Raw genomic sequence first — 20,051 nt, forward strand, 5'->3', positions numbered from 1 at the left:
GTAAGGAAAATATATATATATATATAATAGCCTAATAAGACTTTTTATTTTTTATAGCCTATATAGTAAAGGCCTTAACTGTATCTATAAATTTATAGTTTCTTTAGTGCTTTATATATAAAATAGATAAAATTCTATTTATTTTTAATAAGAATTATTAAAGTTTTAGCTATATTTACAGTTAGAGGTTAGTTTAATTTTATTTAGTAGGTTATCTATTAGTAGGGTAGCATCTAGAGACTTTTAGATACTAATTTTAATGGGCACTGTCATTAATTGACCATCTCACTTGTCAAGCACGCGACTATGCGCTCCTACTGATGTCAGGTCCCAAACCTTTCGTGGCCATTCAGAGCCAGCCTCCCACTCAGTTCTGTCCCGTAGCAATGATTCGGTGTTTGCAGCCATGACAAACATAAATACAGTAGAATCATTACACAAACCTCAAACTTCGCTTGTGATTAATAACTCTGACCTCAAATGATTAGACATTACTAAGCTATCTGCTTTACCCCACGTATTTCAGCAGTGGGCGTGCCATGGGATAGACTAGGTATTTTGGTCTGCAGGTTTAATACTGGCGTGTCCGAGTTTACGCCTTGAGGACCCCGACGGCGAAAAATTTCCCTCTTGTCTACTAAAAGTCTCTCCTCAAACCATTCTCTTCTCATTTGTTTGTTGGGACTATCTCTCTCGTATCTTTTCATAATTCCACCATGACGAGACTTATTCTATCTACTGCGTATGTATCAATCTCACTTCTCTGCAGTTTTCATGGATGCTTACAAAACCCCTCTCGGCAGCAATGTCATGTTGGCAGGCCCCTCCATTATCCGTAAACCCGGCAACAGCAGATCCAACCTCGAACTCGTCAATTCCCTGCGTGACAACATCGCCGAAGCTCAGCGCGATTATGCGATCGATGCGCAAGAAACAAACGGCTTCACGAACGGCGACACGGCCAAAGGCAAGCACACAGTCGTCGACCTCTGGACTGAACAAGAAGGCGATGCGCTATACGTTCCTCGCATTAATTGGAATGCTGCTGGCCTCCAAGAGGAACCCAGTCAGTATGAGATCACTGTCAAGTTTTTTGTTCTCCCGGGTATGTCAGTAGCTGCTGGGGAACAACATGTCAAAGAGGCTCTGGATTTGGTCCGGAGAGAACTCGGCATTCAAACCATCGACCTCTTAATTGTATCTTTTCCTGGCATTTCGTTCGAAGGAAACTGCGAATGGGAGGCGGACAAGACCAATGCCCAACAGGGGAACCTTGAAGAGGAGCTTGCGACTTGGAAGGTGTTCGAGGGCCTGCACAAGCAAGGCCTCGTGAAGCGTCTTGCTGTAGCCGAGTTTGGCAGCGAGAAACTTGGCGCTTTTATCAAGCGTGCGAGCGTCCGGCCCGTCATCGACCAGATCAATCTGCGAAACTGCTGCGATGTCCCACCCCCGCTGAAAAAGCTAGCCGACCAAGAAGGTGTGGAATTGCATGTTCACAACGACTGTATCGATATTCTTCCGCACGGCACTCTTCGAGAACTCCTTAGCCACGGGCCGAAAAGCGCAGGTCTTCTTGCTGATCCGGGCAACAGCGGTACGGGTTTCACCGGAGAGATTGTCCCCAAATGGGTAGTGCGATACACGGCATTCGTACAGGATCGAGGCGTCATAGAGAATAAGGGATATTTTGCTGGAGCGGAGCTGGTGGCACCATAGTTGGACAAGTTCCTTGTCGGCCGGGAAAGAGAGGAAAGACAAAGAAAGAGAAAAAGGAAGAGATGATGAGCCATTGGGTTTCTGGCATATTGGATCTCCAAGCCACATAAGATGGAATGTAGTAGCATCATTTGTCCATTTGGTTTTTGTTTGGCAAAACAGCGAGCATCAGATACACGGAGCTTAGACACTATGGTAGGGAAATTGGCTGCAAGACGGCTTTTCTGTTTTTCTGTTTGTTTACCCAAGCATGCTTCGTTTGCGGCCTCTCATCCGCACGTCTTCTAGCTTCTTGAGAACAATCTTGGCCTGCTTGAAGGTCTGGCCATAGGCTTCGAGCACCTCTGGAAAGAGGCACTCTGCTCTTGGATGTGTGCTACCAAATGCTCTCTCCAGGACGTAGAGATCAACTGCCCGGTCTTCGTCTGAAATACTTCCACTCGCAAGACCCAGATCGATAATAACCAATTCCCCATGTAAGGAATTACCGTCTTGAGGGTTAGCTGGGGGTTGCAGCATCATGTTGCTTGTGGTTAAGTCACCATGGACGATGCCGATTTTGTGCATGTTGCCAATAGCAGTACCGATTTTTCGCATGAGGTCCTTCAGCTCAACATCGCTCTCTATCCCCTCAGTTCTATTTCCGAGCCGCCCATTGATACTCTTTCGGACAGGGCCTCCGGGTATCCATTCCAGCATCAACCACCCAGCAGATTCATCCACAGCATACACAGCTGGTACACGGACCCCATCGCGGCGACACTTTGCAAGAATACGAGCTTCTGAAAGGATACGGTGCTTGGTGAGCCGCTGATCAAGAATCGGGTGACGCCAGGGCTTAGGAGGGCGATACTTGAGGGCGCAGGGAATATCGCGTAATAGGTAAGTGGTTTTGTAGAGGCGACCCTCGGCACCTTGGGTGATAAGGATTGGCGGGGTCGACGCGGGGTATTCGAGGATCTTTGGGAGGGGAAACCGGTGCGCTTGCGGCGCGGGGTCAGCCGTCACTGTCGCTGTATTCGTCGCCATGAGTAGGTAGGTTTGTAATATTGTTGAGGGTTCTTGGGAGCTGGAGGACGAGGGTGGTAACAGAGAATGCAGAAACAGGCGATATCAGGGGAGAAAGATCCGATGAGTGTGATAAGCTGCAAGACTGGCGCAGGTACATGGCATTGATGAAGTCAGTGGGATGTCAGAACCTTGCCTAAGGGACAAGGGAGAGGAGAGAAGAGAAGAGGAATGCATAATTCCATTGGCACCACTTCACTCACGCCTTCAACGGCCCGAGAACTTTTTACTGGGTGCCAAACTGACAGCGGCTAAAGCCTTCAGTAAGTAACGAATCAAGTTTATTCCGACTTATGACAACAACGTCAACCCAGCCAACTTCTCTCTACCCCCCCATAAACTTGAGTCGCCGGGGAATGCATTGTTCAAATATCCAATACATACTGTACTAGATGTCTTTCATAACTTTCACCTCAACAAATTAATGCCTTTCAGCTCTCTTTCTCCTCCTCAAGCCCTAAAATGATCCACCAAGGTGCTGCCCTTCCCCTAACCCTAATTCCCGACCTCGATATCCATGCTTTCATGTGCTTAGGCGCTCTGAGGATCTAAGACACTAGTGTCCTGCGAGAATTGGTCACATCCAACCGATGGTGATACTCAACCTGCAGATGAACCCACTCGGAATGCAATCCATCCGCCAATGCAATGTGAAAACCCGCTGGACGGTTCGGCAGCGCAGCATTAGTTTTTGGATACTGCCAATCTTGAGCAGGTTCGTGGTGCATCCTCTTAAACTATGACATTAACAAGCTACGATGGCCACGCATCGTTCTTTGAGTACGTTTTGTGTTAACCTACCTCCATCAGTCAGCATCACCAGATACCGTCTTGACCGTTTCTTCCGCCCGGCACTTCCGCGTACATCATCATCACGGCACCTCACGCTTACCCATACTTATGGGCCATGCAAAGTAGTATCAGTCAGACAATTACAACGCCATCAAGTCGCGCATCCCATCCCACTGGACTGGCCATGACCATGACCAGGACCATGTGATGACTGACTGACTTGAATACCCTGCCCTGTCTCTATGGGCTATCGTTAGTTGCAGATGCGCCTGCAGGGGGGAGGGGTTCTGCTTGATCCCCAGCCATCTGCACCAAGTGGTCCAGCACAAATATGGAAGCTCGGCTTGTGTATGAGCCTAGAAATTAGGTGCCTCTGTTAATTAGAGCGCACATAAACGCGCAGGTTCTCCTAGATAGGTTAAGATACAGTATCTACTGTACGGCATGATTGTTGGGGTTGTTGGATTTGGCTACGCTTGCGCTTGTTCTTCCCGTCGTCATCGCTCATGTCCCTTGCCTTTCACCTGCATATTGTGTGCGCCTCTTCCCCTTCTGTCCCCTTTCTCTCCCACAAACACACAACTCCCCAAGGACCATGCGCGATAGCTTCACCCTCCGCCTCGACTCGCCATCAAGACGCTCTGCTCAACCATGGCCGAGTTCAATCTGCTCCAGTGGACTATCATCCTCATTCTGATTGCTGTCATCCTGTCCCTCATCGTCCTCGTCCAGATCATCTCCTCTTACACGGCCGCGTACCAAGCGGCGCCGCTCGAAATTGCAACCTTTCTTGACACTGCCGACTTTTCTGTACAGGAGAACGAGAGCTATGATCGTGACGTTGCAAAGGTGCAGCGCCTTGATGATAAGATACGCTTGACACGGCTCCTAAGGGAGATTCAGAAGACGGGTGATGATTTGCGCGAGGATATCAATGGTGTGGTGATCGAGGAGAACACCACCAAGCTAAAGACTTCCGCCAGGCTGCTGTGGGCGTCGAAGCGATCGAGGTTAGAGGATCGGGTTCGTAGACTCGATATGCTACGTATGCGCTTCCTTGTCGTTTATATGGGCGTCGTCGCATCACAAACAAGTACCACTACTCATGAGAAGCTCTCGCCGCCGCCGCCGCCCCCTCTACCTACGGCAAGGGATCTGGAAAAATCACCGGTTTTCAAAACACCAACCCGTCCTTCTCTTCCTAGAGGCTTAATGGAGGGTGTCATCAACCGTCCTCCTTTGCGCAGTTTGACCACCCAGGCTCTCGTTAACCACCCGGAGCCCGTGCCAAAACCTAGCCGTAAGGGCTGGGCGGGAGTTGTTCAGGAACTACAAACATCGCCTAAAATGCATCAGCGTCATGCTTCAATTGAGCGCGCAATGTCAAGGTCATATTCCAAATCGCCGTGATCTTGAAGCATCGGTTTGGTCCTAGACTTCAAGGTTTTCTTTTCGTTTTGGTTTCTGGTTACACACGGCATAACTCTTACAGGTTGTCAAGTGCGACGATACAGCACGGACATTACACGATCTTCATTACACGGCGTTCTTAATGCGGCCAGGTGGTCGCCAACATGTTAACAAAACAGCATAGTCCAGCATGACAGCGGACACTCACCACGACCACAGGAGGCATGGTTGAATGAGCAACGATTAACGACGGGTTGGTTTGGCGAGGATGGGGCCTCGGGGCTTATTTCATGAGGAGTCTGGTTTCTTAGTTTCACTTCACTTCTGTAGATGGGATGATACCCCTTTCCCGCGGCCTTAAGTCGTGGTATTTCCTTAGCACGGTTGCTTTTGTCTTATTCTAACACTCTGTTTGTTTTTTGTCTTATGAATCACTATTCATGATAAAGACCTGCTTCTTCTTTTTTAATTTGCTGCTACTCCTGAAAATTGGCAGGACACAGCTGTCTATCAATGACCCGAGATAGCTTCCGGGCCTGTACCATTTCTCTCCCCGACTGTAGCATTGTTAGTTCTAGTTAGACAGGGGATGAATTTATGACTTTGACTTACCGTCAAGTGCCACCAAGAAACGGCTTACACAGTTGTAGCATGCAACCTGTTGGTGTCAGGATGAGTTTGATGACTAGAGGGACAAGGGACTGTCTTACTGTGGCTGTGATTTCCACAATTTCTTGTTCGTTGAAATACTCCCGCAGACGATCAAAGGTCTCATCCTTGACCTGAACGTTCCTCGTCATCTCATCCGTGTACAGCAGCACAGCCCATTGCTTCTCTGATAGCTCAGCAGGCCGCTCACCAAGTTCCTCACCCTTGATAGCCTCAAGCCCAGCCTCGGATACACCGCCCTTGACAGCTAGCGGCGCATGGTGCTTCCATTCGTACCAGGCCTTGTTGCACACAGCAATGCGTGAAATTGCAAGCTCTCGAATGTCGTCGCTTAGAGAGGTCTTGGTACGAACAGCGCCGAGGAATGAGTTCCAGCCATCAGCAACGTGAGGGGAGTGAAGAAGAGCCAGATCCAGAGACTGGAGAGGTCGAGGGGCGCGGCGCTCTTCTATGCGCTTTACAATGGCGGCATGCTCCTCGGACTTGGTCTCAGGAGGGTTGGATACGTAAGAAACCCGCATGATGGCAGATTATGGTGTAAGTTGATATGGATACAAGAGCGTTCAGAGATAATGTTACGAGAGGGAAACTGCGTGTCTTATAAGTTGCGGAGTAAATGAGGTTGAGAAAACAAGTTGTGAGAAAAGTTACGTGAGAGGTATCACATTCGCGTTTGGTTATATGTTCACCCGGGCATGCGCGGGGTCGGGTTTGAATCGCAACTCCCGACTCCACTTCCCGAAAACCGGCGCCGACACACGGAGGTTAATTCCGGCATTTGACGTTTGACTTGTCTAGATTGTGCGGGCATAGAAGCAGCAAGCCTGAAAACTACCGGATAGAATATAAAGAAGTTTTCCATACCGCGATCAAGTTCTTTTCAAGTTGGATATAAGGATTGAAGTGTAAGTCGTGGATATATCAGGCTATTCATTCCGCGTTCTCGATTATGGTGCATTCATGGTAGAAAGGCGGTTCCTCTAAACCTCGGCTACTGAGCTCGGAATTGTTCAAGACTATGAATCGAATTTCTACAGCTCTAGCACTCTGTTCGAACATCAATGTGTTGCTGATGAGTATACAGAGTGACCTGATAAGGAGCATGTGCTGAGCTGATGTTTCGACAAAAAATAACTGTGTATGCTCTATTCTTGTTCTCGAATACTCTTTATATTCTTCACTCATGTTATTAAAGACACTATGCAAACGACATGATGGAACATAGTATTCGATTAATCCCGTCTTGAATAAAGAGCATGGGCATCCACTACTGACTACAAGGCTATGCGATCTCAGGTGAGAAGAGGCGTTACGAGACAATGGCTGCGTTGAAGTTTGAGACTATATTCAAAGAGATGGACTTATACATCTGTGGCGCATCCTGAATTCGCACAAGAAAGTGGACCACAGTTGCCCACGTCTTTGGGAGGGTTCGTGTTCATCGTCACTAATCACCATCTCGACATATTGCTAGACTTGGACTTGGTTGCTCCACCAACTCAACTGCGTTTTGGCGGTCTTTCAGCTCTCGAAGTTTGCACCCTCTTAACATACACAAAGAAGCACATTAATAAGAGCTTGCAAAAAAGACCGAAGAGACCTGAAGTAAACCCGGACTGTTCATGGCTTGGAGTACTACCCTGTCGTTCACCACAGATAGGTAACTAGCTTGCATCATCAGTCACCCAAGGAACGCGTTGCGGGACATCACGTGACAGTGAGCTCCAGCTTGGATCATTAACGCGACCTCACTTTTTCTCGCGTCGTCGCAACCTCCCGTCATCAGCTCTTTATTCCTTCAGCTTTCCCCCGTCACTCTCGATCACGATTCCATCAAAAACGATGGCCGAGATCAAGATTGACAGCAAGCTCTTCCAGGAGCGCATCTCCCACTTTGTCACTGCCTGGAAGAATGACCTGCGCTCCAAGGATGGCCTGTTCAACGGCGCTCAGTCCCTCATTGTGATGATGGGCAAGGTTGAAGAGATCCCCGAATTTCACAAGAACAATGCGATTCACGTATGCGATCCCACGACGACTCGAAACGAATGCGAGATGCATTCACTAACAATATCTTAGTTCTGGCTTCTTGGATACGAGTTTCCGACGACCCTTATGTTGTTCACCCTGGACACGTTGTACATCCTCACAACAGCGAAGAAAGGTGCGACCGCATTTCTGCCTGCGCGAAATGACCCACACTAAATCCATTATAGCCAAGCATCTCGAACAGCTGAAAGGGGGCCGATTCCCAATCGAAGTCCTTGTGCGAGGCAAGGATGCCGCCGAAAACGAGAAGCTCTTTATTAAGCTTGCCGATAAGATTAAGGAGGCAGGAGTAAGTCAGTCAAAAAATCATTGTCGTTCAGACCTAACAAATGCGATCCAGAACAAGGTCGGCACCATTACCAAAGACACCTCCCGAGGACCCTTCGTCGATGAGTGGAAGAAGCTCTTCAACGACCAGTGCAAGGATGTGACCCAGGTCGACATTTCCGCCGCCCTTTCTACCTACGCCTTTGCCGTAAAGGACGAGAGCGAACTCCGAGCCATGCGAACTGCCTCCAAGGCTTGTGTTGCCTTGATGACCCCCTACTTCCTCGACGAAATGTCCAACATCCTCGATGCCGAAAAGAAAGTCAAACACTCCGCACTCGCCGACAAGGTTGACAAGAAGCTCGATGACAACCAATTCTGGAAGACAGTCGAGTTGCCTAGCAAAGGCAAGCTTCCCTCGGACCTCGATCCCGCTCAGCTGGACTGGATTCTGGGACCTTCGATCCAGAGTGGTGGCAAGTACGATCTTCGATTTGCTGGTGAACCCAATGACGAAAACCTCCACGCGAACATCATCATTGCCGCCATGGGGCTTCGATACAAGTCCTACTGTTCTACCATCGCCCGAACTTACCTCGTCGACCCTAACAAGTCTCAGGAGAGCAACTATAAGCTTCTTACTCTCATTCACAACACTATCATCAAGGAGATTCGTGATGGTATGACAGCGAAAGAGGTTTATGGCAGGGCCATCAGCATTATAAAGAGCAAGAAGCCAGATATGGAGAAGCATTTCCTAAAGAACGTTGGTTGGGGTATTGGATTAGAGAACAAGGATCCTACTTTGATTCTCAACGCCAAGAACCAGCGGGTTCTGAAGGACGGCATGACTCTCATCATCAACACCGGGTTCCAAGACATCGAGAACCCGTCCCCCCAGGATAAGAACAGCAAGATCTATGCGCTCGTCCTGACAGACACCATTCGAGTCACTTCGGCAGAGCCCGTGGTGTTCACAGCTGAGGCCCCAACAAGCGCTGACGCCAACTCGTTCTTCTTCAAGGATGATGAAGAAGCAGAGCCTGCCCCTAAGAAGGAGAAGAAGGACTCGCGGGTTGGTGCCGTTGCGACCAAGAACATCACAAGTACAAGACTTCGCTCAGAACGCACAACTCAAGTCGCTAACGACGACCTTGAGAAGAAGCGACGGGAGCATCAGAAGGAACTTGCAGCGAGAAAGCAAAGAGAGGGTCTCGCCAGATTTTCAGAATCCACGAGTGGCCAGAACGGTGGTGAGGTCAAGAAGTTCAAGCGTTTCGAGTCTTACAAGAGAGACAATCAGTTTCCCAGCAAGATCAAGAACCTCGAGGTTGTTGTTGATATCAAGAACAACACAGTCGTTTTGCCCATCATGGGCCGCCCTGTTCCTTTCCACATCAACACTATCAAGAACGCGAGTAAAAGCGACGAGGGCGATTGGGCATTCCTGCGCATCAATTTCCTTTCGCCTGGTCAGGGCGTAGGCCGAAAGGATGACCAGCCCTTCGAAGATGCATCGGCGCACTTCGTCCGAAGTTTGACCTTCCGATCGTCTGATGGTGAGAGATATAATGAAATAGCAACTCAGATCTCCAACATGAAGCGCGATGTGGTTAAGAAGGAGCAGGAAAAGAAGGACATGGAGGATGTCGTCGAGCAGGACAAACTCGTCGAGATACGGAGTATGTCAAAGCCAAACATGTTTTCGAATCAGTGGATGCTAACCGTTACCCAGACCGACGACCAGCTGTGTTGGACAATGTCTATATCCGTCCAGCTATGGAAGGCAAGCGAGTACCAGGCAAGGTCGAGATTCACCAGAACGGTATTCGATATATCTCACCCCTCAACGCACAACACCGAGTGGATATACTATTTTCCAACGTCAAGCACTTGTTTTTCCAACCTTGTCAGCATGAGTTGATTGTCATCATTCACATTCATCTCAAGGATCCGATCATTGTTGGCAACAAGAAGAAGACGAAGGATGTTCAGTTCTATCGAGAAGCCACAGACATTCAATTCGATGAGACGGGTAACCGCAAGCGAAAGTACCGTTATGGTGACGAGGACGAGTTCGAGGCAGAACAAGAGGAACGACGTCGCAGAGCCGAGCTGGATCGACTGTTCCAAGGCTTTGCTCAGAAGATTGCCGAGGCTGGTCGCAACGAAGGTATCGAGGTGGACATGCCTGTTCGTGACCTTGGTTTCCATGGTGTGCCATTCCGAAGCAATGTCTTTGTGCAACCTACCACGGACTGCCTCATTCAGGTTGTCGAGCCTCCTTTTATGGTCATTACCATTGAGGAAGTTGAGATTGCGCACCTAGAACGTGTTCAGTTCGGCCTGAAGAACTTTGATATGGTCTTTGTCTTCAAGGATTTTACACGACCCCCTTACCACGTCAACACCATCCCCGTCGAGTTCCTCGACCAGGTCAAGGAATGGCTCGACTCCTCCGATATCGCCTACACAGAAGGTCCCCTTAACCTCAACTGGCCAACTATCATGAAGACAGTCACTGCAGACACCCACCAGTTCTTTGCTGATGGTGGTTGGTCTTTCCTGCAAGCTGACTCTGACGATGATGACGGCGAGGGTGAGTCTGAGCAAGAATCGGCCTTTGAGATGGACGAGGATGAATTCGATGAGGAGTCTGAATCTAGTGACGAAGGATCCGATTTCGGCAGCAATGCAAGCGACGACGATGAAGATGCAGAGCTCGACAGTGACGAAGAGGGCGAGGATTGGGATGAGCTCGAGCGCAAGGCTAAGAAGCGCGATCGCGAGAGTGCCATGGAGGACGAAGACCGAGGAGGCAAGAAGAAGCGCAAGCGCTAAACGGCGACATAATGACTGGGGTTCGGTGTGAGAAGATGGTATTTCTTTGGGCGTGAACTTGGGATTAGGAGACGCTGGTTGGTTGCTTGACCATTTGTACTAAAAACATACAATTTTCCTACTTGGTTTTAACGTTTAGTACAGGCCATCGAGTTCCTTCAAGGGGACATGTAGGCCGCAGAACATCATGTCAAATAGCTGGTCTGGAGGTAAGGTTTTTTTTTTTTTTACAGTTCCTTCACTCATCGATATGGTCAGGATGGATCAATGGCAGCTGTACCAGTCACAATAAGATAATTCATGATTTTGAGCGCTTTTACATTGTAATTTTTTGGCGTTAGACGATTGTTGTTCCTTTCAACACACGCCTCAGAGACAGCATAACATGCAACCCGTTGTTAAACGTCGGATCGTGTGATTGGACCCGAGTATGTAAATAATTCAATTCATTCTATCCTTATTCCCGAATCGCAACGCGCCCAAACTCCCTGCCCATATAAAGATAAGTACGAAGCCAACACAATTCTTGCTCTTCCTCCTTCCCGTTTCCTTATATTTTCTTGTTCAAAAGGACAGGTACCTGCTGGGTGAAGGGCACACGAGGCCGATGTAGCACACGTATAAGAGATCAATGTTTTACGATACAAGTCTCCCGAAACCAAAGTAAAGCAACAGTCGGAGAATGCAAAAAGGAGTAGTCGTAAAGAAACACGAGGAGACGTATAATGGAGACATACGACAAGCAAACATGATCAAAGGCACTCTCTCAGAACGACATCTACTAGCCTTTGAGTACTGGACAACTCATATCGTTGATGGTGAACGTGACCTAGGACGGTGCAGATCAGGGAGGGGCCAGGAGACCACCTGATGCATTGGGCGGTGATCCGAAAGACGCGGGAGATGGGCTCGTAGGAGCTGCGAGAAGAGCGCGCGAATCATCGCGAGCTGTCTAAGCTTCACCAGGACGGAGTTCGCGACCCGAAGCGGCGGCAGTGCTAGGACCAGACTTTGCACCAGGGGCGTTGTTCCACGAGAGATAAGTGTGATCTCCAAGTTTTCTATCATGGATTTAGCATAAAGTCAACGACTGTCAGACTGGGGGACAAACCTGGGGCGGATGAGATGAGTAACTGTAAACACGGTGCCGAGAACAATACAAACACCGCCGACAACAACGTAGGCAATGCCGAGGAAAGGATTGCGTCCTCCAATAACGGTTCGAGTAGAAATGATGACGGACTTGGTGCCCTTGTACTTGAGAGTAGGGAAGCCTATATCGGGATTAGATACGCCTATTCAACATGAGGAAACAATGACTTACGGTAGTCAATCACCAGATCATAAGTCCCAGACCACATAGCCTGAGTGTTGTTGCGCTGGTACAGTTTGCTGAAAGTAGGAAGACCAGCCGTCCGCATCCAGACCTGGAAAGCCTCCCACTCCTTGAGGTTAGGAGGAGGCGTGTCCTTAGTGTATCCATTGGGGTAGCGATCGTGCCAGTTGGGAGGGGGAAGGATGTCAGTGTAGTTGTACGTGGTATTGCCGTAGAGATCTTTGTCGCTGTCCCACGAGATCCCCGTGTTGTTTTGCATGTGGTATACCCACGTATCATTGCTACTGGCCTTGGGAGGGTTCGACAGCACAGGGCTGGAGAAGGTATCGTTGAACATGGAGTTGGCGATCAGACCGCAGGGATAATAAGGCTTGCCGCCCTCGCCATACAGGGGAGTGCAGTCCGAGTTATGAATGTCGTTGTAAGATCGCTTGTGGCCCTTGAGCTGGTCGGTGTCGAAGGAGAGGACATATCGGCGATGGTTCTGGTAGAAGTTGGTCAGGTGGTAGTAGAAGAGAACAGGCGGGCCCATCTCCTCTGGAATGGTGAACTTGAGATGGCATCGAGGGTTCGAGACGCTGACGCCGTTATCGAGCTTAACGGTGACGTTGCTCTCCTTGGCCCACTGTGCATTCACTGAAGTGTTGGAACTCTTGAATGCGGTGCTGACGGCACTGCCTGGCATACCCCTGAAGCCGCCGCCGTCCTTGCCAAGGGTGGGAGCTTTTTCAATGCAATCGGTGTAGTCGAGTCGGATCTCTTGGACCTAGGTAGGCTCAGGCATTAGAATTGGGTTTGGGCGGGTATAGTCTAACGAGACGAATCAAGGGTGTTGTACCTGAGCGCTCGCGTATAGAAGAGCACCGCCGATGGGAGCGAAGATAATGCCGATGGCGAAGAAGAGAGGCAGGACAGTCTTTGGTGTGAGAATGGGCCTGTCGCAAGGTATCAGTATCGAGGGGGCGATTGAGTAAACCGGAGGAGGGAGGTTATGACATACTGCCAGGCCTTTAGACGCTGTTGTCGAAAGGCAGTATCTACGAGGCATCAGTTAGGATTCTCTCCCGTAGGGCGCGCATCCTTGAGGCACACTCACTCGCAGGGCGACGGCTTTTCTTCTTGTCCGGCTGCTTCGGGCCATCATTCGAATCGATGGAATCAGTGTGGTCGATGCCACGGGGCTGCTCGTCGGCCATTGTATCGTCGTCAGAATTTGCGAATGTTCTGCGATTCCTCTGCGCGATGTGAGGGTGTTTTTTGTCGATGGAGAGAGTCGATATGTGAAGGGGGAGGGGGGGGAAGATGCGACTTATGGATGAAGCTGACGGGGATAGGATGGATGGTTGCAACGGTCGCGCTGTGGCTCGTGAAGCCTTACGTGTGTGTGTTTGAAGAGGTACGTACCTCTCGCTCCTTGTTGCCCGCCACCCGCGTCCTTCAAATTCCTACCTTACGGATCACATCCTAGAGGTCGCATGAAAATGTTGGCGACTTCACAATTACAGGGCAACGGAGTTTAGCTTGAGGCGACTTCAAAGCAGGCAGGCCCTGAACTAGGTGTGGGCTTTTGTTTATTTTTTTTTTATAATTCTACCAGAAGTTGAAGTCTCTTTGTCTGCTAGTCCATGATTTAAAACGTACCTAGGTACCTTACCTCTAGTGGCCTATATGCGCTACAACGGAGTAGGCGGTGCTTTTCGGACCCCGTTGGCTAAGAGTCTCTCAGCGTACAAGACCCCTGAAATCTTTATCATTAGTAGAATGACCAAGTATGGCTTAAGTAGCTATAAAATAGATACTTTTATAGGTAAAAAAATATATCGAAGAAAAAAAAGGAAACAAAGCATAGATTAGAGCTTGGTTTTATATCTAAAAAGAGACACCGACGCAGGCCTGATTCGAACAGACGCCTCCGAAGAGAATAGATTTCTAGTCTATCGCATTAGACCACTCTGCCACTGCGCCTTCTCCAGTGGAATATATCCGTAGTTTGGCACTCAAGTTCCCTTCCAAAGTCCGACATCCTCTAATAGTCTTAGCATCCATATTGCCTCAACCAACATTGGCGTCTGGCGCAGATGAAGAAAACAATCAGGTAGTTTTCCCAATTTTACCATTGCCCTCTATTAGTATCAACAAATCACAACGAGCAGATACAACGAGTCATGCCTTGTGCCAGTGACGAATTTCTGTTCTTCCTTCGTCACAGTATTATGCGTATATATATAATTACATGAGTATGTATATACGCCTCCTCTTTCTTCTGTCCTCTGTCCTCTCTTTTCCTCATATGCCTCCTCTTGTGATGCTGTAACAGACACTACCGTTGCATTCCACTTCCAGTGTCCGCAAACATGTGCAAATGATAACTATAATAGGTCAAAACGTGTACGCCTATATACGTGCGCGCCGATCAAATGTATGTGATGGCAAACCCCAGAAATACAATCAAAATAGAGCTAGAGGTCGCGATGCTCGTCAATGTGCGTGACAAATAACCCGAACAAGCCAAAAGACACTGGAGCGGTTCTTTTCCTGATCCGCTTCCCCCTTGAAAAAATTGATAAGAAATATGCTCAAACTCCAGAAAAGACAATTCCTCCCGCTAGACTTTTGCAACTTGAAACAAATAGGTAAGAGATGTATGTCGGTTGAGGTGGTGTATGGGGGATCTTTGTCCCTTTGGTATAGATATGGTTTCTGTAGGTGCGCAGCAAACCAGGGATAAGGCGCTCATCCATGCTTCTCTCGTGGTGCCCCGTTCTCACTCTCCTTGTGTGGCTGAACAGCATTACCATTCGTTCTAACTTTCGGCTTCAGCGAAGAAGAGCGCTTCTCGTCTTCTGGCTCCTCTGGGATTGTTGCAAACTTCTTCAGCACTTGCTTAAGGGCCGGCCGTCTGATAGGCTTGGCGAGAAACTCGTCCATGCCTGAGTCAATGCATTCTTTCACATTACTCTCCTCTGAAAAGGCTGTCAAAGCAACGATGGGGGATGTGTAGCCCATCTCGCGTATAAGTCGAGTACTTTGTAACCCATCAAGGTTAGGCATTTGGACGTCCATGAAAATAACATCGAATGCCTGGTTCTTCTCCATTGTCGCTTTTACCAGATCATAGGCCTCTTGGCCGTCCTTCGCAATAGTCACATCGTAAACGTCCTCGAGTTTCAGCATGCGGCTGACAACTTCGATGTTGGTTGAGTTATCGTCGGCAACCAGAACGCGTAGCCTGCCTTGGCCACCCCTACTGGCAATGGCACGATCAATCTCAGCCATCTTTTGTTCTGCACTCTTGATAGATGGAGGGTCGGCAGCAAAGTATGGCTGGCTTAATCCGACCAGTCGAGGTTGTGGGTTGAGGGCATTGGCTGACTTGGTTTCAGTTGCAGGCTTCGGGGTACCAGGAGCAACGCGCTGTGGCTCTATATCGCTAGCATCTACGCTCGCTGGACGGGATTTCACACTGCTCGATGCAGTGCTGGAAGTTCTGGATCTAAATATGAGTAATTTTGTAACAATTTCGCTGTCGGGGACTTACCGATCCTTCACGTATTTTAGCGGGATCTGCATAGTGAAGGTTGTGCCGACACCCAGAGTGCTACGCAGGCTGATAGAACCACCCATGAGGCCTGCTAGCTGGTGACAGATACTCAATCCCAATCCAGTGCCACCGAATTTCTTGCTCAAACCCAGATCTCCTTGGACAAAGGGCTCAAAAACCTTTTGCTGCATATGCTCAGGTATGCCGGGACCAGTATCCTGTACCTCAAACTCGAACACATACGACTTGGCGCCAGGTGGAGGGGGCGTAGGGGATCGCTCCCGAACCAGGACATGAGGAGTTGCCTTTGGGTCCATAGGATTGATGGACAGGGCGGTTCCTGTGCCCTTGAACTTCGGGATCGAGTTCCGGTTTCCTGAGCCTCCCGAATTTGCTGAGCTGGCGCTTCCACGCTGTCGAGGGCGCCCAGTCCGTGAGTTATTCCGTGAGTTCTTCGATATTGATGATGCACGGCTTTCATTCTCAGCAACGACTTCTGCCTCTCCAAGACACTTAATGCGGACTGAGACGCTGCCATTATGAGGCGTGAACTTCAAACTGTTGCTCACCAAGTTTATGATGACCTGAAGTATTCGGTGTTGATCGCCCCATAGACACATGTCTTTTAATCTTCCAGTTCCATAGGGGCCAAGTGCTGGTAATCTTGTCTCCCCATTCGTTCTGTCTGGACTAGTGCTGATTTCAATATTGTCGGAGCTGATGAACTCTACCGAGAAATTGATCTTTCCTTCTCGAACCTGCTTGTCAAAAATGGTCAAAATCTGTGATCGGATATCGGCCAGTCGGAATTCCCTCAGTTCAAGGTTGAGCTGCTGGCCAATCTGGTTCTTGGAGAAACTCAACAAGTCCTCCAAGAGATGAAGCAGCAAGTCGCCCGATTTGTAGAGTGTCTTCAAGGATTGCTTAATCCTAACGATGTCGTTCTCTTCCATGCATACGGCACACATGCCAAGAATGCCGTTCAGGGGCGTCTTCAGTTCGTGGGAAATGTTGGCAATGAAAAGCGTCTTGCTCTCATTAGCCGCCTCCGCTGCCTTCTTGCTCTCCTCCAGCTCCCTTGTTCGCTCTGCCACCTTGACCTCAAGGGAAAGGTATTGTTTTACTAATTCGTCACTCATATCGTTGAAGGTTCGTGTCAGCTCAGTTAGCTCATCCGTCACGAAGTGCTTCCGGTCATCGACTTTTGCAGGGATTTTGAACATTCGGCGAGCAATATCTCGATTCGAACTTGGCCCATTCGACTTGCCCTGCATTTTTCGAATGAATTTCGCTATTGGTCCTCGTTTTTTCGATCGTCGTGATATCCCTCCAGAACTTGGAATCTCCTCTCCAAACTCAGAATCCGAATCGATGAACGAGTCTTCGTATCCTGGGGGATTGACTGATTTTTCTGTGGCCGCTTTGAGTTTTCGAATAGGCAACACACTAAGATGAGCACATGGAATGACTAGCAAGGCTATCAAGCCGACAGTACCGAACACGGTTCCAAGCAGGATGTTCCGCAAAGTGTTGATCGGCTTATAGGCTTCTGATCTGGCTTTTTCGACGATGACAGTCCAGTTTGCCAGAGGAGTTTGCGTTCGAGCAAATCCAACTGCGACACGGGCGTTTTGTTCGTTGTGTGTGTTGAGGAGAGCGCTGGCGTTGTTGACAGTATCAAAATGTTTTGTGAACGAATCGAACGCTGCTGGGTAATACTTGACAGGAAATGCTCTGTTACCAGTCTCGCTGACAAACTGATGAACATCATGACGATCCTTCTGTCCTTCCGGATTCTTAGGAGGAAGGACAAATTTGACCATCACATTGCCAAATTCCTCACGGTTGGGGGTGTATGACGCATTGCTGGCGGGTAGAGTTTTGTTGAAACGATTTGACCGATCAGTAGGGCCAATGAGTAAGACGGTACCCGTCTTTCCCAATCCTTCACGAGAATCCTGAACCGCGGTGAGTGATTCGGCAAGCGTAACCACAGTCATGTAGCCAAGGATGAAGGTATCGTTGTTGTCCCGAACAGGGATTGTTACGGAAAGGAGAGCGGCACTCTCATTGAGAACTAGTGGCCCCAGTAATAAGCCACCGTCACGGGCAATCCTGACATCTGGGAATGCTTGGGCTGCAAAAGCTGTTGTGTTATTGCGCTGAGAACTTGGCCGATCAAGATTGATATATGTAAGATTGGGGAAGAGAGTCGGTGGGTAGCCCTCATCGGTATCGCCGAGTCGAAGCTCGGAGCCAGTCGAACTGCCATAGGGCAGAATGATCTCCGGTACAGAACGGGAGGTCACGTTGAGTAAACCGCCATTGGAAGCGCCCGTCTCATTCCTCGAGTATAGCCTTACTTGCAACAGACCAGAACTGGTGCTGACAGCAAGTGCGCTCTCAAGATCTTCGCGGGCATCTTCCCAGTTTCTCTCACCAGTATTATAGAAATTTGTGAATGCTGTTTGAACGAGAATTCGAGAAGAAATAGTCATGGCAATGGTCTCAATGAGGCCGAGCTCTGCAGAGATCCGGGATGCCTTGAGGGAAGCCGTGAGCTGCAGACCCTCGCGCTCGATGTCGACTACAAAGCGATTGACATAGATCCATGTTGGAATAGAGACAATGGCGAGAGAGACGAGAACGGCAAGAAGAACGAGGGCTGCAAGCTGCTCACGAATGGCGATCCTCATGGTAGGCAGGCTAGAAGAAAGAATAAGAGGGTCGAGCACGACGACGCGGCATCGTCGGTTGCGTTGGGACGGTCCAGTGCAAGGCGCAGACGAAGGAAGTCGTGCTGAAAAGCTGAATTGGAATGAGAGCCAGTTGAAGTTGAAGAGGCTCGCCTCGGGCGCCTTGGCCTTGAGAAGTCGGCTCGCCGTGAAGGTCCGGGATCGTAATCCGTCTTCGCTGGTGGTCGCTAAGGCCGTCGCCTAGAATTACTCGAGATGCTCGTCGTGGAGGGTCTTGATGGTTGTGGATCGTTGATCGACAAACACAGCCAAGGGAGGCGAAAGCTGTAGTGTAGTGAGACTGTGGTGTGCTGACTCGGCCTTCCCGGGGACTGGTAAGTGTCTCGACAAAAGGATGAGGTCTGGAATAAGGTCGAAATGTCCTCGCACAAACGTCGGCTCTGTTTGCTGGGTGAGTAGTACTCGATCTTTTGCTGGCTCAGACTGAAAGGAGGGTGAGTAGTGTGAGTGCGTGCGAAGTCGCAGCTGCAGCCGGCGGATACACAAAGACAACCCAGGACTGGGGATGTAAGAGCTGGGGAAGATGGATTATGGATGGAGATTGGGGAGGAGAGTGGTGTTGGAAACGGTAGCGATCGGCGGAATCTCTTTGGGGGGGGGGCGCGTGGGTACTAAGCTGTCTGGGCCACTAGGCCATTCTGTAGGCTGAATTGTCGCAGTGGTAAAAGCTTGGTCTCTGGAGGAGCCGACGCGTGGAGGGGAGGCTCAATAAACGGCTGCTTGGGCTGTCGTAAGAACGCACACGAATTCGTTGCCGCGGTTTAGGTTTTGAGGCAATATTCTTGGAAGACTGGTTGGATCAAGTTTAAATCATTGGTGTGAATCAACATCGGAAACTTGAGAATGCGGAATTGCCCTGGAGCTGAATGAACAAGCAACCTGAGTCAATAATACGGGTTGTTACCGGACCGAGCGGGTTGCGCAGGATACGCATGTCGAGGTAGTAGACTACCTACCTACCTACCTAGGTACAAATAGACAGACAAGAGAATAAGCTACGAGCTGTTGGCCCGTTTCGCGGATTTCTGGCTGGCCTGTTAATGTTAGTGGTCAAGCCACTCAGAAACCTAAACCACAAAGAGACTAATCTCCAGGATCCATATCATGCAATATCAAGGATGGGCATATCCATCAGAAGCAGACAGCATTCTCTCTTTACTTTTGGGTGCAGACTCAGCATCAGCCATCAGGAATATTGGCAACCGACAGCTCCTCCGCATGCATTAGTCTATTCCCCTTGGCGATAAGTACTTATTGGACTTTTGACTGACAAACTCCATACATACATACAAGATTGAGTTCGGCTACGGGTGATGGACATGTTAGTTAAAGGAAGTGATCGTCCACAACCCGGCCGATCGCGTACATTGATCAACAGCGAGCAAGGCCATTGAGCCATGGATTGGACGGGGTGAGTTTCCAGCGAACCGGCTTCAGCCATCAACGGGCGGAATTTGCTGGATGCGACGCGCGACACCGTGATTTCCGTTGACAGGGCCCAGCTGAGAAATGGGGATTTCTTTCGTTAATAAATAAGGTTTGCCTGGCCAGCCCAAGTGTAGAGTCTACATAAAGTCAATCTTGCAGAGAAACATGAAGTGTACCT

At 49.3% G+C, this 20,051-nt stretch overlaps 7 protein-coding genes and 1 non-coding gene across 8 annotated transcripts; 3 read left to right on the plus strand and 5 right to left on the minus strand.

Moving 5' to 3' along the window:
- Nucleotides 1–716: 716 nt before the first annotated feature.
- FPRO_07983 (uncharacterized protein) lies at nt 717–1,716 on the plus strand (the record flags this gene model as incomplete). Its single annotated transcript, XM_031233901.1, has 2 exons — nt 717–742; nt 804–1,716. The coding sequence occupies 2 exons, from the start codon at nt 717–719 to the stop codon at nt 1,714–1,716; spliced, it is 939 nt and encodes a 312-aa protein (XP_031083692.1).
- Nucleotides 1,717–1,956: 240 nt separating this feature from the next.
- On the minus strand, nt 1,957–2,745 carry FPRO_07982 (uncharacterized protein; the record flags this gene model as incomplete). Its single annotated transcript, XM_031233902.1, has 1 exon — nt 1,957–2,745. One exon carries the CDS (start codon nt 2,743–2,745, stop codon nt 1,957–1,959), a length of 789 nt encoding a protein of 262 aa, XP_031083693.1.
- A 1,482-nt stretch (nt 2,746–4,227) lies between these two features.
- FPRO_07981 (uncharacterized protein) lies at nt 4,228–4,986 on the plus strand (the record flags this gene model as incomplete). Its single annotated transcript, XM_031233903.1, has 1 exon — nt 4,228–4,986. The coding sequence occupies one exon, from the start codon at nt 4,228–4,230 to the stop codon at nt 4,984–4,986; it is 759 nt and encodes a 252-aa protein (XP_031083694.1).
- Nucleotides 4,987–5,496: 510 nt separating this feature from the next.
- Nucleotides 5,497–6,176, minus strand: FPRO_07980 (uncharacterized protein; the record flags this gene model as incomplete). The annotated part of the gene is made up of 3 exons (XM_031233904.1): nt 5,497–5,543; nt 5,599–5,644; nt 5,697–6,176. 3 exons carry the CDS (start codon nt 6,174–6,176, stop codon nt 5,497–5,499), a joined length of 573 nt encoding a protein of 190 aa, XP_031083695.1.
- A 1,321-nt stretch (nt 6,177–7,497) lies between these two features.
- Nucleotides 7,498–10,812, plus strand: FPRO_07979 (putative transcription elongation complex subunit (CDC68); the record flags this gene model as incomplete). The annotated part of the gene is made up of 5 exons (XM_031233906.1): nt 7,498–7,674; nt 7,735–7,819; nt 7,872–7,993; nt 8,045–9,653; nt 9,707–10,812. 5 exons carry the CDS (start codon nt 7,498–7,500, stop codon nt 10,810–10,812), a joined length of 3,099 nt encoding a protein of 1,032 aa, XP_031083696.1.
- A 952-nt stretch (nt 10,813–11,764) lies between these two features.
- FPRO_07978 (uncharacterized protein) lies at nt 11,765–13,344 on the minus strand (the record flags this gene model as incomplete). The annotated part of the gene is made up of 6 exons (XM_031233907.1): nt 11,765–11,873; nt 11,924–12,086; nt 12,137–12,914; nt 12,987–13,083; nt 13,149–13,185; nt 13,245–13,344. 6 exons carry the CDS (start codon nt 13,342–13,344, stop codon nt 11,765–11,767), a joined length of 1,284 nt encoding a protein of 427 aa, XP_031083697.1.
- A 687-nt stretch (nt 13,345–14,031) lies between these two features.
- On the minus strand, nt 14,032–14,113 carry tRNA. The gene has a single exon. It is a non-coding gene; the product is annotated as a tRNA-Ser (tRNA).
- A 768-nt stretch (nt 14,114–14,881) lies between these two features.
- FPRO_07977 (uncharacterized protein) lies at nt 14,882–18,385 on the minus strand (the record flags this gene model as incomplete). The annotated part of the gene is made up of 2 exons (XM_031233908.1): nt 14,882–15,635; nt 15,687–18,385. 2 exons carry the CDS (start codon nt 18,383–18,385, stop codon nt 14,882–14,884), a joined length of 3,453 nt encoding a protein of 1,150 aa, XP_031083698.1.
- Between the last annotated feature and the right edge of the window lie 1,666 nt (nt 18,386–20,051).

This window comes from Fusarium proliferatum (genome assembly GCF_900067095.1).
Source record: "Fusarium proliferatum ET1 genome assembly, contig: FPRO_scaffold007, whole genome shotgun sequence".
Lineage (NCBI taxonomy): Eukaryota > Fungi > Ascomycota > Sordariomycetes > Hypocreales > Nectriaceae > Fusarium > Fusarium proliferatum.